Source organism: Augochlora pura, chromosome 7 (genome assembly GCF_028453695.1).
Source record: "Augochlora pura isolate Apur16 chromosome 7, APUR_v2.2.1, whole genome shotgun sequence".
NCBI classification, from domain to species: domain Eukaryota; kingdom Metazoa; phylum Arthropoda; class Insecta; order Hymenoptera; family Halictidae; genus Augochlora; species Augochlora pura.
Genome location: NC_135778.1, coordinates 8,990,732 through 9,009,938, shown reverse-complemented (window position 1 = coordinate 9,009,938; position 19,207 = coordinate 8,990,732). Strand labels below are relative to the sequence as shown.

General features: G+C 42.8%; 1 protein-coding gene across 2 annotated transcripts in view; it reads left to right on the top strand.

The window, feature by feature from the left end:
- LOC144472334 (uncharacterized) overlaps window positions 1–19,207 on the top strand; it is a 165,667-nt gene that overhangs the window by 130,428 nt on the left and 16,032 nt on the right. For both annotated transcript variants that reach the window (XM_078185315.1, XM_078185314.1), the window contains exon 2: window positions 9,765–9,830. In XM_078185315.1, coding sequence (XP_078041441.1) covers window positions 9,765–9,830 — 66 coding nt within the window. The remainder of the gene's footprint in view (window positions 1–9,764; window positions 9,831–19,207) is intronic.

Genomic DNA, 19,207 nt, shown 5'->3' with positions numbered 1-19,207 from the left:
CTGTTTTTCAATTTTTACGGATCGGCACGATTATAAATATTTTTTAACTCTAATTATTTGTTATATTATTTTTTTAACGTTCTTAGCGCTGGAAGTGTCATGCGTACTCCAACGAAATGTGTGAAACTTGTTCGATATAGTTTGATGAAGTCTTGGAAAAAAATTGCAAGAAATTTGTAGATTAGCTGATTATGCCAATTAATTTGTAGATAGCTATTATTATTGAGATTACGCGAGCCTATTAATTATTTCAGTAATTGCGACAGACGAATCAAAAACGATACACTACCTAGAGTCACGAAATGGTTAGATTTCCAGCTAAGCAACGCGCGTCGACAATAATTCATCGTGGCAATTGGAATGCGACGAAGATTGTCGGAAGCTGTGAATGCGAATGGCGGGGCTGTGAAAAAATGCGGCAGATTTATGAAGTGAGAAGGATGAACTTTCGACACCGAGGTTGTGCGATGCGGCGCGGCGCGAGATTTTTCCTCGGGAGGCAAAAAGACAATGGCCTGCGGACGTTGTCGGCCATTCTCTGCGGCGGCGGACACCGATGAAATCTCCCAGAAATGCGAAACATCGCTGGCATCCGCGTGCCACCCTGACACGCAGCCACGAGCCGCAGTGGTCCGACCCGAGAGCCCCGTGCTGCCTGGCCACCGGGTACATGGGACAAGTATGCGCGCGTTGCCAACGAGCGTCGCGACGAGTCGTGATGAGTCGTGATGAGTCGAGTCGCAATCGTTGAGTGAGAAGCGTTGAGTCCAATGTATTGATTTGCAAGCGTCGATTCGCACCAAGGTTACCAAGCTTTGAATCATCAAGTATCGAGTCGCAAGCTTTGAATCATCAAGTATCGAGTCGCAAGCTTTTCGAGTCGCCAAGAGTCGAGTCATGAACTTTTCGAGTCACCAAGCGTCGAGTCACGAGCTTTGAGTCACCAATCTTCGATTCGCCAAGCGTCGAGTCACAGCTTTGAATCACCAAGCTTTGATTCGCCAAGCGTTGAGTTACAAGCTTTGAGTCATCAAGCTTCGATTCGCAAGCTTTTCGAGTCACAAGCTCTGATTCACCAAGCTTCGACTCGCCAAGTGTAGAGTCACAAGCTTTTCGAGTCACCAAGCTCTGAGTCACCAAGCTTGGACTCGCCAACCGTAGAGTCACAAGCTTTTCGAGTCACCAAGCTCTGAGTCACCAAGCTTGGACTCGCCAACCGTAGAGTCACAAGCTTTTCGAGTCACAAACTCTGTGTCACCAAGCGTCAAATCACAAGCTTTGAGTCACCAAACTTCGACTCACCAAGCCTCGAATCACAAGCTCCGACTCACCAAACTTCGACTTGTCAAGCTTTTCAAGTCGCATCGACTCGCATCGCGTAAAATCGTATCCGGTCGCGTCACGTCGCGTTCCCGTCGTCCAGCCGAAGATATCGCTCGCCGCGCGTCCACCTCTGCCTCGTCCATCTGCTCGTTAACGTCCGTCTCCCCCGAGGCGTCTTGTTCTATACCCTTTGCTTTCTGACTCTCGATGACCTCTCGCGATATTTCATCGATTCCTCGGCCGAAGAACGGAGGCGTGGTCCGTCGGAGCCGACGTCGGACGGTCCTGCTTTATGCCCGGCCCGCGTCCGCTACGACCGACTTCTCATTTGCAGAGCTTCGCGTCATAAGCTAATTGGGAGCTCGTGCTCTTCTGCCAATTTCGCTGCTAGTCGGCTTCTTCCAATCCGCGAGGCGGAATTTCTTGTTCTTTTTAACGAGTACATGGGCTATTCTTAAAAGCCATGCGAACCTTAGCGTACTTTTGTCAGAGCGATTATAAAAAGTTTGGAGATTTATTTGTGGGAGATGGTTGATTAAATTATTTTATTGAAGATGGTTTTATAATTGATTGTTTATGAAAATAGAATATAGTGTTAACAAAGGTACTGTACACTCACTCATCTTACTTATAGTTAATCCTACCAGCTATATTATTAACACTGAACCTACCAAACAATAAAATTAATTATGCATTACTTGATAAGACTAAAAAGATTCGATTTTCTTAAGTTTTATACAGTCTTTGTTACAACGATTATTCAAACAATGTAATTTAGCAATAATTTCCCATAAAATTGTCTTACCTATTATTCTAATTCTAAAACAATAAACCTACCATTTAAAGATAATAAGTCTAATATTGACAACTTTATATTGCAACATTCCTCTCTCTCTCTCTCTCTCTCTCTCTCTCTCTCTCTCTCTCTCTCTTTCTAACTACTTTACAGACAAAAAGAAATTAATAATACACCCTCTGCGCACCTGCTCCTCTCTTACACGTTCTACAATAAATGAACAATTAAGCAACAGCAAAATCAAACTTTTGAAGCTACGCTTGTCAGCATCGCAAAATGACGAGCGTAGATTTCGGGGGCGTTGCGCGCTCGCGTCTATAAATAAGATCGGTCGGGATCGGCTTAGGATCGGCGTGTCGGTTGGAAAAAAAAAAGGGCGCATGGAAAACGAGAAACTGGGACGCGTGGCCGTAGAGGTATCATGGTTCACAGAAGACAAATGGTAACGACCAAAACGGCTGCGCTAGGCCGCAAGTGCCAAAATACACAGCGCCAAATACTGAGCCAACGTTTCTTGTATCGTTATATGGGCACCAGTTGTTTCTAATTCGGTATCGCGTTTCGCCCGGACTCTCCTCTCATCCGTAGGTGCGCGACGTGAGAAACCCCAGGTCCCAAGCATATTTCTGTTGCGCGCTGTGCCACCTAATTAAGCGACGTGTCAAGCCCCTCACCTGAAAATACAATCGCGGAAAGATACGCTTGTTACGAAATCGGTCGAATTAAAACGCGCTCGCTGCAAGATACCGCTCGCGGCTGCTTGCGCAATTGCGTCGCGGCTCTGCGATGCGTCGCTGCGTCGGAGGCACTTTTAACCCCTTGCGCACGAGCAACGACCCCGTCGCAAAAATTACTGCGTCAGAGTTAAAAATAATTTTTTAGACATTATTATTATATTTGATTTACATTGCTATATTTTATTTACATTATTATTATATTTTATTTATATGTTAAAAATTGTTAAAATAGTAACTGGTTACCAATAGAAGATTAATAGCTACGATCCATCATAATTCAAGCATAAAAGAGACTTTGTTGTATATTAAAACAAAAATACTGTAGGGCGGCAAATTTATTTACTTTTTATGTGCAGTCGAGATGACTCCAAAGGGTTATAGCGTGAAAAGGGTTATATTGTTCATCGCTAAGACAGTGCGATATTTTTCTAGAAAACGGATTCAATAAAGAGTTAAATCTCAACCCTCTTAACCTAAAGGGTTAACCTTTCCTTTCTCCGATTCACGGTTATCGGATTTTGCCTATATTAGTTCGAGTTTTTGGGTTGAGCGTTCAATTGGTAACAAAAGGTGGCCGAGGAATGCGCGCGCGTGCGCACGCTCCGCGAATTTCTCGGCCACCAGGAGAAATATGCAATCGCGCGCATAGTTACGCGCGTTCCGCGCGTGATTGTCCGGATCGATAGCGGAGGATACGATCAGGAATGCTCGTTAGGCGATAGGGCTTCTCGCGCCGCGATTCCTCTCTCTCTCTTTCTCTCTCTCTCTCTCTCTCTCTCTCTATGCGGCTCCTTTTTTTCCGCGCAGCTTGTTTATTTGCGCCATAATCGCAGTTAACCCGCGATCAGAAATTTCTGCGCCGCGGACGGCGTTGATTGGTTCGTCACTGCGTCGGCTGCACTATCTCTTCCGAGACCTCGTCGGCTATTGTTGTTATATCTATTGCATTTCTTCTCTTTTGCATTTCTTTTCTTTTCTTTTTCTTTAATTATAGTTTGTTCTGCTGTTATGTCCAGTTTTATTCTTGCGGTTAATTTTCTGCCAGAAAATTAATGGATAATAAATGGAGAATAAATTCTGGCAAAAAATTAACCGCAATATTGCATTAATATTGCAGACTTTGAGAGTTTTCAATTTATTTATGTAGAAGGGGAATTATGCTTCTAGAGGTTAGAATTTACTACAGAAGAATTCGAGTCAAATTAAGGTGACTGTTCGTCTCTGACTATTTTTATTATAATATTTAAGAGATATTTAATAGGGATTTTAAAATGCATTTTAAATTTTAAACTTTGAGACACTAAACCTTTATGCAAAAATACTAATACCTTGATGTAAAAATAATAATACTATAGTATGAAAGTAATAATACTATAGTAATGAAAATAATGTTAACTTAATATAAAAATAATACGTTGACATACTGATAAATTAATTCATGTATCAGTCTCTAAATTCGTGCAGGAATTATATCTTTGTTACCTAAAGCCAAGATATTATTGCAATAAAACAGAACCCTTTCCAAATAACTCTCAATCATTTCTCCTTATATATCTCCTCTTACCATTGACTCTTTTATCTCAGCAAACAATAACATTAATTTTTATTATATATCTCTGTCAGTAAAAAAAACTCACTGCTACACCATCTGAAGAAATTAAAACATTAATACAATAATGCCACTTACATTTAAATAAAAATAGAATAGAGACCTCCACCTTCGACCAATAAATCCATCGCACCCTCTCAAAATTTTCTTATTTTTCCACAATTATTGAACCAATTAATCTTCCTAAAATTGAACCAAACAATTTCTCGTAATTTTGCCAAAAACTCGAGACGACCCTTCCAAACAGTTCCGCTGAAAAGCATCAAACCCTTTATTCATATAACTCTTTTATTCAACGAACGCAGTCTGCCGAGAGCTCGAAGTCGCGGTTTTAACGCGTTTGCCGCGAGTTTGTAAAAAGGTGGCGACAGGGAGGGGTGGGATCTAAAGAGACAGAGAGGAGAGAGGACCGTAAACGGTCGATTATTCCAGCAAGTACATCGAAGTCACATTCGCTCTCGATCGGCCGTAGAAAAAACTGGCCGCGAGGGATCCCCCTTGGCCGACGGTGGCCGACGGTGGCCAATAAACCGAAAGGGGTGGACATTTTTCTCCGCGAGCGCACGGCTGCTTTGAATTCAGATTGCGGCGGCCGTGGCGGCCCCGGCGCGCGGGTTTTGTTCCTCCTTACGCCGGCCAATTTATGCAATCTGGCCCGCGCGTCCTCCGCGTATTTATAACCGGGGGCCCTTTGTGTGTTAATTTGTAGCCGGGCCGGGCCGAGATCCGCCGGACGGCCGCCGCCGATCCTCTCTCGGCCTCTCTCTCTCTCTCTCTCTCTCTCTCTCTCTCTCTCCGTGCTCCTCCGTCGACCTTTGATCTGCGGCGCTGCGGCCGATCCTCCGACCGTCCACCCCCGCCAGGTCCGAGCATCACGATCTCCACTCTTTCCACCCCTTAATTAGGAATACGCGAGCGGCCTCGGCGAAATTTCGCGCGTGCCGAACGACAAGACTTGTGCTCGATCTGGGAATGGAGTTGCGGATTTCGGAGCTGCGGATGATTTTGATGGCTGTATAGAATGTTTTAGAGATCATAGATCATAGATCTTAGATAGATCATAGATTTTTATAGGATGTATAGGATGAGACGTCTTAGATGTACTGTGAACGGACTAGAAACATATTAACATCGTCGTGTGTTACGAATCTATACGTCTTTTAGACGTCTTTAACCCTTTGCACTATGATGCCTTTCACGCTGCGTTAATTAGCCCTTATTCAATCTTTATATTTTTCTTAAGAGGACGAAACAATTTTCGTTTCATCTATTGCCTTTATTTACTTTCGTTTATAGACTTTAATAACAGAAGAAGCAGATTTGATTTCGATTTAAAAGATATTAATAATATTCATATTTACTCAATGACTCGTTATCATAGTGCAAGGGGTTAAGACGGTCTAGAAACGTTTTTTATTACGAACCAAAATATCTTGTATTGCAAACCAAAATGTCTCTTATTATAAACCAAAACCGTCTTGTATTACAAACTAAAAACACCTTTTAGACATCTCTAAAATGTCCTCTAGACGTTTAGAAGACAGTTTATGGACGTTTTGTGGACATCTGATGGATGTCTTTAAGAGGATTATTAGACCGTTCTTAAGCCATTTAAAAATCGTTCACAGATTATTTGTAGAAAATGTAGGAGCACAAATTATACATAACAGTATATTTTAAGATACGAAATTAATAAGATAAGAAATTAACTCTTGTCTCTCAATGTTTATTTTTCATAAAAATCTGCTGTCTAATTATAATAGAAAGAAATCTGTATAAAGGAATCAGCAAACCTTGTACAAAATAAAAGTTTCCCAAGATGATTATAAAAAGCAAAAGTCAAATAAAAGGAAAACCTTTGAGTCAATAATGTTGCTGCGTTGAAAATAGTAAAATAATGTTGTGAAATTGATCTTGTTTCTCTACAATTTTATATATCAACTATAAAATATAATATAAACGCACAAAATCCACAATCTGGTAATTACGAAAAATTACCCCATCGACAATGAATCTACCTGTATGGACCAAAGTAATATAAAGTCTAAAGTATGCTTTGAAATATGAAGTATAAACTGAAGTATGAGGTATCGTCTGAAGCATGTAGTATCGCCTGAAATATAAAGTATCGCCTGAAGTATGAAGTATGATTTAAAGTATGAACTATGGCCTGAAGTATGAAGCATGGCCTCAAGTATACAGTACAGTCACAAGTAAAAAGTATAGCCAGAAGTATGAAGTATGCTCCAAAGGACTCCTCGGGGCGCTGTCTCAGCCCCACTTGTTCCTCTCCAACAAAATAGCACCATAAAACAAAAATACACGGGTATTCCTCTCCCCCGCTCTCGGTGATTTGTTGAAGAACACAACCTCAATTTTTTTCCCAACAACAAATTAACAACATAAAACAACGGAATATACGTATTTCCCCCCTCCCCCCTCATCGCGATGATTCGCTGACGAGGACAATCGCCAGTTCTTCCACCAACAATACAACACCATAAAAGAAGAAAATACTCGCATTCCCCACCCCTCCACGCGATGATTTGCTGGCGAGGACAATCGCGAGTCCTCGAGTTTTTCAACAACATAACACCATAAGAGAAGGAAATATGTACACCTATCCCCCACCCCTGCTCGCAGTAATTCGCCGTCGACTACAATCGCGAGCTTTCCCAAGCGTACGGTGTGCCAGGACAAAGCCTTTCGGCCTAAACGTGGCCGGAGAAAATGGCCGTCGGCCGCCGCCGCCTTGCGTCACGCCGAGATCGTGAGAGGTACAAGAGGAGAAAGCAGCGCTTTCTGCCGGAATAAATAATGCGCCGCTAATTACTCCGATTGTCACCGGGGCTCGTGTTCCGTGGCCCCGCAGAACACTATCTGCGTCCGCGGGGACAGTTAAACCGATTCCGGATACCACGGGGCCTTAAAATCCTGTTCCGCGGGGGAACTTTCAGCGGCGCCCGTGACTCTCCCCCCTCCCCCTCCCCCGTCCCAACCACCGAGCAGCGGTGGACCCCGGCCGGCAAACTCCTCGGATACCTGTCCGCCGCGAGTGAAATACAGGTAGCAGGACGGCGGCGGGGGTGTAAGCAGGAGAGGGCGCTTCCTCTCCGACAATACGGTACGCAAATCCCGTTACACCTGGCCGCGCCTCTTCTACCGCACGGATTCACGTGTCCCTCGGCCACGGAGCTAATAAAATGAAACCGTCCGGTAATTTATGCGGCCGCGAGTGGGCCGACGTTCTTTAATTATCCGGATGAAGATTGCCGTACTCGCGCGACGGCGCGCGGCGGACGGCGCGAGGCATGGGTTAAAAGGAACCAATTGCGGTGAAAAGTTATTTCGTAAAAGTGGGAAGGAAATTTTTATCGAGAGCTAATTAGACGCATAGGCTATAATTTATTATATATATATTATAATTTATTATTTCTTGTTATTTGTTTGTTTAGAACAAGACTACTTTGAAATAGTCAATGTTATAATTATATGTAATTGAAACAGTTTTTAGGTTGTTGTATTGGTTTGTTTTTAAAGAATTGTTGGACGTGGGATTATTGTTTGGGATTATTTAATTTATTTTATTACTTTAATTCTTACTCTCATGTAATTCTTATTTAATTTTATATTAAAGCTTATACATACTTATATTTTCAATTTTAAATTAAATCTTATACCTGTATTCTTAATTTCGTATTAAATGTCATCCTTGTATTTTTAATTTCATATTAAATCTCATTCTTGTATTTTTAATTTCATATTAAACTCCACATTTTGATCTCGAATTTTACATTAAATTTTCTATTTCTAAGCACAATTTATAATCTAAAAATATTACCTAAAATTTAATTTTTACAGCATTGTGTAATCAGCCAAAACATCCCTCAATCATCCATTCTTAAAATTTTAAACATTATACCTAGTCAACTACAATTATTCAAGAAATAACCTGTAAGATTTAATAGTTAAAAAGAATAAATTAAAGCAACAATAATTGCACTGTAAATTGCATACATAAATGTAATTGCACACAAAAATACTATAATTGCATACAAAAGAAAGGAACAAGTGAGTCGCAGACAATTTCGCGGCATAAAATGTTTTCGACCGCGTTTGGCGCGCGTCTGGCAACGCTCACAGTAGCTCCCGCTCGTTCGGTGGTCCAATTAACGAGGGAAAGAAGGGATATTCGTCGTGCCTCCTTCTTTTTCCGTGCCCCTCCCACGCTCGCTTCTAGCGGATCTTTTTTTTCCGGTTTCCATGTTGCTCGGCCCCACCGGCTCGCGCCATATGGAACAGCTTATTCCGCACGCGGAAAGAAAATATCGGGTTCTGCCGGCGAAAGAGGCCGCCGAGAACCACCGAATAGAACTTTGATCGTCCCCGGTGGCCATTTTTATAGAAGACGAGCCTCGCCCCGGCGCGAGTGAGATCTCGCGGCTGGCACTCGGTGCCGAGTTCTACGAACAAGCGTTTCCTCGAAGCGGGTTGCAACGATGACGAAGACGTTTTTGCCTGTCTTCGGTCTATTGACTCTGTAGCTCGCGTTAACCCTTTGCACTCGAGTGGTGAGGCAGCGCTGAAATTGTTGTGTCATGTTTTAAGATCATTTTAATATGTATCGACAGAACTTACAATTAAAAATTGTTAAAAATGTAACTATGTTATCAGTCACGGGATACAGATAATTTTAATACATATCGTCTAACTTAAACATTGAAAATTGTTATATGTGTGACTGTGTCTGAAATGCAGTCTGTCATCTGAAAAATGATTTTAGATTCACTATTAAAATCTATTCGAATGCAAAGGATTGAAACAGACTGTACATGCTTCGGAATAGACTATGGAATGTTAAATTTCTTTGTATTAGATAAACTGTCAAACAATACAAGACTTTTGTAATTATACAAGCATTTTGTATCATCAATTTCATACGTATAAAATAAAAATAATATATAAGTAATAAAAATAATCTACTCAAAACAATATAATTAAACCAGACGTCATAATTTTATAATTAAAACAGTCTCAAATACAAAGGGCAAATTTCCATCCTAACTTGTTCACCATTATATGAAATATAAAAACGTCTAGGCAAAAACAATCGCAACGAAGACGTAGCACGTTTATCAAACGACTGACTCTGTTATACGAGATAGTCGAAAATTGCTCGAAGAGTCGATCCTTGCTAAGGAATCGCTCGCCGGTGCGCGCTTCGCCGGGTGTTTTCAGTTCGCTATTATCGGCGAGAAAGTGAACGGATTTTGAAGGAAACCTTGTTTCTCTGTTGCAGCGCTGAAGGTGAAGCTTATGCTGAGGCGACCAATCAACCAGCTGGTTGCGCAAGGCATCATGCCACGTAAGTGAACCCTCCATCATGCTGATCAGCCGCGTCGTTTTGGCCGAAAACGGCGGAGACCACCGTTTCGCTTGAAAAACTTTTATTGCGCGCGGGACCCTGCGGCGTTATCGGGCCCGTTACCGCTCAATTAAACCGCGGAAACCGTCAAATCAACGGACCCAAACGGCTGTTTCTCACTTTGCTCGCAGCAGGGAAGTGGGCTTTGATCGTCCAATCAAGGTGGACCGCGTGGATCCAGCCATGGCCCCCCGAGTCCACCATAGCGAAAGAGGATAATTTACGGTTAAATTACCGGGGAATTTATGTTAGGCGTTTTCTCGACTCCCACGAAAGCTCTCGACGTCTCTCGGCATCTCTCAGTGTCTCTGAGCGTCTCTCGGCGTCGCTATCGCTCTCCATCGCGGAAACGAACGCCATACTACACTCCGATGATCGCTATCGCTCTCGAACGCCCGGCATTTTTCCCGGGAAAAACGCGTAGCTGCGATCATTCAAGCCGGCCGCATTCCGAGATCGGGTGGAAGTGACGAAGCGCGTCCGCTCGTAAAGATCACGAGATTCGAAACAGAAGCGCGCGACGTGGCCCTCGTTAAACGTCTCGCCGAACGTAAATTCAATTAGGGCCGCGCGCGCGCTCGCGCGCCCGCGTGAAATGCTCGGCCGGTGCTTAGAGCCGCGCGTAAATCCCAATAAAAACCGGAGAATTACTGGCCGGTTACCCCGTCCCTCCAGCCCTCTCGCCCTGGTTAACGAATGGGCGAGGCGCGATCAAAAAGCTTCGAACGAGGAGCACGCGTGGGCCTAAGTGGCCCACGGAGCGGCGTGCTAACTGCGCCAAAGAGCCAACAAGCCACGCCCACTCGGCTCTTTAACAGCGCTGCACCGAATCGGGAGCTTATCGTTCGCGATCGACGCAGAGGCTCGGTGGGGCACGGATCGCGCGCGTGTCTTCTGTTTAACCCTTTCGCTCCGACGGCCGTAGATATACGTCCTCGAAGTATGACTATTCGTATACGAAGAACGTATATATACGTTCATACCATCATGCCAATTTATTCTTTTAAATATTGCCAATTATCTTTTGCCAATTTATTCTTTTAAATATTGCCAATTATCTTTTACCAATTTATTCTTATAAATATTACAGTCAACTGTTCGTTGATTAACAAAAGTATCTTGTGTAACATATATACTTTTATTTCATATTTTACACAAGATACTTTTGTTAACCAACAAACAGTTGACTGTAATATATGAAAAAGTAAATTGTCGTTATAAACTTTTATATTTTAGAAAGTAAAGTGATATTGCTAAATGCAACCCTCTGCAGTCGAAGCCATTTTTACCGTAAATCTGAAATAATTTTTCTAGTGTACAGTATTTCCCTTTTAAGCTACGCATTTTATATATACCAAATTAACTCTCGCGATCGACAGTTTTATTTTTCACAATTTTTCTAAAATCAAACATTGTTGTTATATAAATTATTTTAGGTGGCAGAACAATTTTAGCGGTGCTTCAGAGTCGCCACTCGAGTGCAAAGAGATAATAAATATCATTGTAAAATTTAGAGAACAAGAAACCTACGTCAATGCCAACTGCTCGCTAATGCGCTCCATAGCGAAAGGGTTAAAAGGAAATTGATCCAGAGGATCCAGCACCCATCGATCACCGTTTGCGCAATCGATGAACGGCAGGGGGTCGGTCACGGCGTTAGATCGAACGAGTTCGTCGCCGCCCGACCGCTTTTTTTTTTCTTCTCCTCTCCGCGGCGGTACTCGATTAATCCACTTACAACTTAATTACCAAGCGATTACCCGCGATGGCTCGGCCGGCCGCGCAAAAGGAAGCAAACTGGGACATCGAGCGACTTCCTAAAGTATCTCAAATTGACGCGCCCCGCGTACGCGCCGGCTAATTGCGCGATAACGGCGTGCCATCTTTCCCGGCGATCGGCGCGATTTCCTCCGCGACAGGATTTCTAAATCTTCTCCGTTCCCCGTTCGCGTCGTGGAAGGGTTTTGCCGTATCGGACTGAAATTTCCATCGCCGATTACCGCGCTCGGTCTCTGCTGGAACGAGCGCCGCGACGTCGGAAAACACGAACGTAACGCGTTAACTGCGAACGTTTGCAGGCAATCTATGATCGCGTCTCGTGTCTTATTTCTTTCGTATTATTTTCAATAAGGTGGAATGGCAAATACTGGAATGTTTAATGTAAAGTAATAAGTATTAGGCGTATTGGATAATTATGTCAAGGTTATGTCATTTTGTTTGTGACGTATATTTGTTAAAAATGATATTCGTAAATCGCCATCACATAAATTACAAATGTGTGCGTATCATTTTTACTTCTTCAAATGATATCGTAATATATTATTAAAATGATAGTAATATAGATATTAGGTTTACTGGTAAATTATGTCCGCTAATGTCATTTTATTTGCTATATATATTTCTCACAAATCAGATTCGTAAATTGCCCGGCAATAATGCATAAGTTACGATTATATTAAATTATTATGACAATACAATAAATATATTTAAATATTTCATAAATCATAAAAGGATTTGATCTTGCAAAAAATGCTCAACACCACTTTTGTTGAAGCTTTTATTAAAACTTCTATTAATAAATCTCCATCGATCTAAAGATGTGGTATACGTCTATGATAATCATGACATTACACAATTTTCATTTTTATTTTATTTATTTTATTAATTGCAAAAGAAATCTAATATCTAAAAAAAATGTCTAATAATATAGAAGCTCACGGCAGTACAGTCTAACACATTTACATCAATAATAGGTATCAAATTATTGATTACTATAACTAACGATTCACAGGCTACCAGTCAGGGGTAAAAGTCGATTTATAGGCTGTCGGTCGGTAAAGTGTTAAGTATGGATGTTATTCTGTTCTTTAAAGTTGGAATAAAATTCTAGTCCCTTGTTATTAATATTTAAGTATTTAAGTATATTCAGGCATTAATGTTCTGTCCCTTCTAAGAAATTATATCAATTGAAAAATTCCTAATCTCAGCAACTGTGAAGAAAATGGTACCGTCAAGGGGTTAATGTACGGCAAGGGGTTAACAAGTAGATTAAAATATCGTGTCATTTATGGAGGCGAACCGTACGACGAGCGAGTACAGGCAGCCTTACGGTCGCGATAAAACCGGCTGAAAGGGGTTAATCGCTTCCCTCTGAACCGGCGTCCAACAAATCAGCCGAAACAACTTCGGCGATCGCAAAACGTTAATTGCGGAGAGTCGCGCTATAAGCCGAGATCAAAGATGCGGCGCGGTTCGCGCGGGAGGGCGCCAAAGATCCGCTGGCATCGTCAAAAATAGGGCGCGCATTAAATATGCGCATCATTCATTTCTTTCGCGGGTCGCCGGCGATGGCACGCGCGGTCATTAACACGTCCCGTGCCACGTGCACCACCGATGATACATGCTTGCATGTTTATTTAGCGCGCTGAAAAAATAGTTCACGTTTCAGAAGTAAAGAATTCATTTCCATCGCGGGAAATGGGTCGTAATAAGTCTATATTTCATTGTTATGTATGCTAGTCAAATTTAACTTGTTCAAATATATTACAATACAAATGAATTACGGCAAAGGGGTTCATCAAATCAATCTATGAAATATCCATACATTAATCATACCCTTTTATCATAACTTTGACTTTTATAGAACAGTCCTCCGCGTGATAATTATTCTTCAGTCACTCTTCAGACCCACGAAAACGATAAGAATATTGAAAAAAGAACAACCACACTTTGCAGATTTCCTCCACGTTGATAAAAAAAAAATTTAATGTTAAAAAATTATGTTAAAAAATTCTTAAAAGTGTAACTGTTGTACAAGTCACGAAACTCACTTTTATATGCGCAAAATGCACTCTGTCATACAAAATAGAAGTACTATAAGTCGGAGAAATGATTTTAGATGCGCCGTTAACCCCTCGTCGTACTCTAACGTGGCAGACCCGCGATGGAGATTTCTAGTATCAAGCTGTTACGTATGAATGTTCATCCGTTGCTTTAACTAGGAATCAAATTTTATTCTCCTGTCGCCAATATTTAAACATTCAAATAGATGCGAGCACACAATAAATATCAAATTCCTATTTCCTCTAAGAAATCAGTGCGTTCGAAAAAATTCCAATCATAGCAACTGTAAAGAAAATGAAAAAAGGGGTTAACGGGAGGCCATTCGTTCCACTTAGCCCTCATTCATCTAGCCTTCTAACACGAAGCAGGGAAATAGTTTGAAAGCTCGCGTTGGCCGGTCAGACGCCGCGGAAACATAACGCAGCCCACGAAGCGACGACCATAACATCCGCGACGATGAAAAGCGGTCGTGAAAGAACGAATCCATTCGGCCACCGCCGTCGCAGCGGGATCGCTACAAAGTGTATCGTTCGGTGGCGTAGCACGAGGCCAAACAATGCGAAGCCGAGCAGCGTCTCGGACAAGGGGCCGTTCTTCGGGCCGTCCGCGGGCCGGCTCGCGTGCGGAAACGGGCTTACGCAATGCGAGCAAAATTTTCCGAGCGGCCATGTCAGTGAATAGGACGCCCACGCGGAACGAGCGCGGCGAGGAAGCGGTTAAACAAAAGGACGGTGTGTGCACGCGTCTGTCCTTCTGTCTTTGGAGCTGGCTAAATGCAGCGATCGCGGGGAACAATTAACCCTTTCCACTCGAGTGGTGACTTTGAGGCACCATAAAATTGTTCTATCACATTAAAAAAAAAAAAAAAAAAAAAATAATAATAATCTCTAGACTAATAGCATTTGCATTTTAAGAATTTTTAAGGTTATGTTATCTTGACACGAATGACAAGAATCAATTGCATATGCATAAAACGCATCTTGTTATATAAAATGAAGATACTATAAACCAAAGAAATTACTCTAGATTTCTAGTTGAAATGGCTTCGAGTGCGAAGGGTTAACCCTTTCGGTGCGAGCACTCTGTCCGCCGTGACACTCTCGCTGTACGAGGCGAAAATTCGCACATGGTCAATAGTAAATGGTCTCCTTAATAAAACGACATTTTTTAAACAAAAGTGTTGCTTGTAGCTTAAAGCTTAACCCTTTGAAGACGAGAGGCGACAGTATATAAATTATATAAATTACATTTATATTCTATACAAATTAAGACGATTGTATATAAATTATATTCCTGCATATAATCATATATAAATGATACAATTGACTATACTCGAATATAAACTATATAAATTACATACAATTGTATATAAATCACATAAACTACGTTTCCATCAACTACAAATTAAGCCAATCCATCTACAAAAATCTCAACACCCGCGAAAAACTTCTCGTCCTCGCCCAGCCAAAAATTCATCGTCCACAAATAATTAAAACACGAACTCAAACATTGAGCATCTATCGTCGATGCGCATTACGGGCCAATGGCCGGAGGGTACGAAGAACGTCGAACTTCGTTACGCCGTGTACGGACGCGCGCGTTCCTCTTCGAAGCGAATTACCCAATCAAAGTGAAACTGCGCGGATCGGCAAACGGCGGCGCGCACGCGATCAACAAAAACGATCGCGTTTTACTGCGTTGCATTCCGATTGTCATGGATTGCAGTCCGGATCGATTCTAGGCGAAAGGGGGAGAGGGCGGAAGGCGTCGCGAGAAGCTAGAGAGACATCCCCCCCGTTGAATCATCCGCAATCGGTGGAAGACAGTTCCGCGGCAGCGGCACGTAACCGCGGGGACCGGCAATTTCGAATTTACGAGCCGCCGTTTGATTGTCTGTTTTCCGCGGCGCGTCTTTAGCACACGGGTGATAACTGTCCGGCCGGTTGGAATACGATCGAGTTCTCGCGCCGATTGACAGCCGCGACGGCGAAACGCACGGCTGTTATTCGGGTTCAACCCCTTCGGTAGGAGTGTCAGATATAACGTCCGTGTGATGACTGGTATAAATAACAGAATTTTATGTAAATATCTCTTAATATTTTATATAAATATCTGTTAATATCTCTTGACCCTTTGCACACGAGTGGCGCCTCTGAAGCGCCAATGAAAATTGTTATATAATTAACAAAATAACGTTGACAATATTTTTAAAAACACTTCTGTTAAAAGTCATTTGCAAATGTATTAATTATACCAAATACTATAATACAGCTGGTCGAAATAGCAATTTTGGATCTATGTTTAAAATGGCTTCGAGTGTAAAGGGTTAGCTCTCAGTTTACTTGTTGCCGCCCGATCCATTTCGAAAAAATCTTTGCTTTTCTACAGCTAAGATTTTGTTTAGATGATTTTCTAAGGAAATGTATAGTGGTTCAAATAATGTAGGTTTACGAAAACAGAAGCTTTTTCTCTTAAATCGATCTTCCTCTGAGATTTTAAAGTAGTAAATCAATTTTATGACTGGACCATGTGATTTCATATATTCGTATACTTCCAAAATTCTTTTTTAATTTATTATTCTTACTAACGATTAAAAAGAGGAATGTTTCCTTATTAAAAAAAAGGACACTCTTCATTGTATAAAAATTATATTTGAGAGAAAATACGCAACACAATAATCGATGGAAAGGCAAAGAGTATCGTCAGAAATGAGATATCTGTATCTCTTCACCTTAATTATTTATTTCCTCAATTTCTTCTCTTCCAAGCTCCACAAATCTTTTTAAAGCAACACAAATAATTTGATGATCGTTTCGACAAAGTTGATTCTCAAACCCGAATGTCGCTGGATTTCTCGATTCTTCCCACCGCGGCTTCGTTTCCCTGGAACAGCCGGCCGGAGCGCTTTCCAATCCCAAAAAACGGGGAAACCGAGTCAAAGCAGCGTGCCGAGAGCGGCTTTCACCGAAGCAGCGGCCGCCGTGTTCGAATCTGCATGAAAATCGAAACACAGCCAAGAGCCGGCACAATCGCGGCGATTCCTTGCGAATCCGAGAAAACTGGAATCGCCTAAAAGCGTGTCGTCGCGCCGTCGTCGCTCGTCGTCGCCGTACGGGATCGGTTTCGCGGCGGATTTATCGCTCGAAAATCGCGCGTCTTCTCGCGCTGGATATAGGCATCATTTATTTTTATGATCGGCCGGTCGCTGGAATACTGGGACTCGGTGCGCGGCCGCGCTCGTCCATCGCATCGCCGGACGGTGATTTATAAGCGTTTCGATAGAAACTAGACAATTGGGTCACAGCTGGCTCGCTTTTGCTACGCGCGGAACACACGCACCGGCTCCAATCAGCTCGCCTCCTGTTGCGCGCGCGCGCGCGCGCCCAGACGACCGACCGGCGCTCGCGTGGGTGAGACAAAAGCCGCGAGCCACTCGGGGATGTTGGAAAGGAAGCCTAATTGAATCGAATCGCGAGGTTAATTTTAGAATTTCCTACGCGGCGACGAACGTTCACCGGCTGTCTCTCCACTCTCTTTCCCCTCGGCAACCGAGTCCCATGGTTTCTCCGCGACGTTAACGAGCGTATAGGTAGTACCCCGTGTCCCGAGACGTTCGATCTTGTTGCTGCGAGACGGTGGATGCGACTCTCAGGTGCGTTTAGGTGAACGGTGCCGACGCGGATCGGTGAAAGCTTCAGGTGATACAGGGTGGTCCTAGAATCGAGGCACATTGTTTTCTCATCGGAGATTTACATACATCCCCCCCCTTTAAGAGCATTATTTAATGTAAATTGAAGTATTTGTAATGTCAATTGGAATATTTTTTCAATAGAAATTGGAATATTATTTAATGTAAATTGGAGTATTTTTAGTGTGAATTGTAATTCTTTATTCAGTTTGAGTAATGTTTTATGTTTGGTATTGATTTTTTAATCTTTGCATTAGCGAAATTATATAGAGTTTCTTAAAAATCGCAATGGAGGAATCGAAAGGATAGCTGAGGCCATTTGAGGCAACTTTTTCCTTTACAAAAATTTTCTGCGAGGTGGCATTAAAGAGTTTTTAATGATAAACGTTGACCAATGAGAGACGCGCTTCTGATCAGCCGCTTCACATCAGCCGAGCGCTTCTCTCATTGGTCACTGTTTTTCTTGAATAACTCATTAACGGCGCCTTACAGCAAAATTTTGTAAAGGAAAAACTTGCTTAAAATAACGTCAGGAACCCACCTTTTCTATATTATAAGACATTTTTTAACATCCTGTATAAAGACGAGCCACGAAGCTCGAAGAGTCTTATCTACGCTAGAAGTACACTTCTAATTCCAACTCCACGTCATTCAACGAGACACTACTATATTCCCAATCGCCATAAACGCACAAAATCTGCCCTTTGCTAACCACCCTCGCACACAAACTGTAGCTGCACCCTGAAAACACCAGTTCCGCGAGCCAGAAGTCCGGCGAGGTTCATAAACACCGTCGCGAAGAACACTGCTTCCCCGAGCACTTTTGAACTTCCCCATAAAACGGGCGGCCGCGAAAATATCGCGTCGTCGAGCACGCGGTCGGGGAATTAATGCTTTATGGAATTTATTAGGCATGTCGACGGGGGTGTGGAAGCGATTCGCTAACACGTTTCCGTTGCCGCGTCGTAGGTGGCGCGCGAGCCTTTTATTCCGCGCGTGCAACGACGCTGCCGCCGTGCGTCGTCCGGAAATAGTCGGCCGTAGAGAAATCGTTTCGGGGATCATTTATCCGGAGAGTTAATGGTGTCGTGGAATGCGGGAGAAGCGCCGCGGCGCACCGCGGTGTGACACCAAAATGGCGGAACCGCGGGGGAAACCTTTTTGACGGCCATCGCCCCGGAAATTGATGCGCGCGGTGTGCCGCGGGCGACGACGTGAAAGCTTCGCGCTTGGAAAAAGACGTCGTTCTTTTATTAGATCGCGGTCGCGCTTTGAATCCTGTTCACGGGTGACTATTGATGCTACCGGTCGAAATAGTTTGGTCAAAGGGAGACGGCGAATGACGTTTTCGGTGCAGCTGATGCGTTAAGTCGCCCGATTTACAACGCGAAAGCGATCGATGCGGTAATCCGGTTTTCGAGGGGAGGGACCGACCCTTGGTGGACAATATTATTGTAGCTAGAATAGCCATGGCTGAGTCTACTCAAATTTTATCAATTAATATAATACATTTTTCTACCCTTTTTATCGAAGTCAAAGTTAATTCTTCATTCGACCGAATAGTCGCTGATAATCGATAATTACAAATGACTACCATAAAATTAGGATTTCCATAGAATTTTTGTAACTCTGAGTCAAAATGCACCCCATGATGTATAACCGAGGGTTAAACCCCTGCAGAAACCTTTGCCCCAGTATCCTCAAATCCCTTTTACCCTGTGAGTGATGGTTCAACGCGGTCGCCGATATCAACTTAGCTTCTCCCTGCTAAAAAGCAATGCATTTC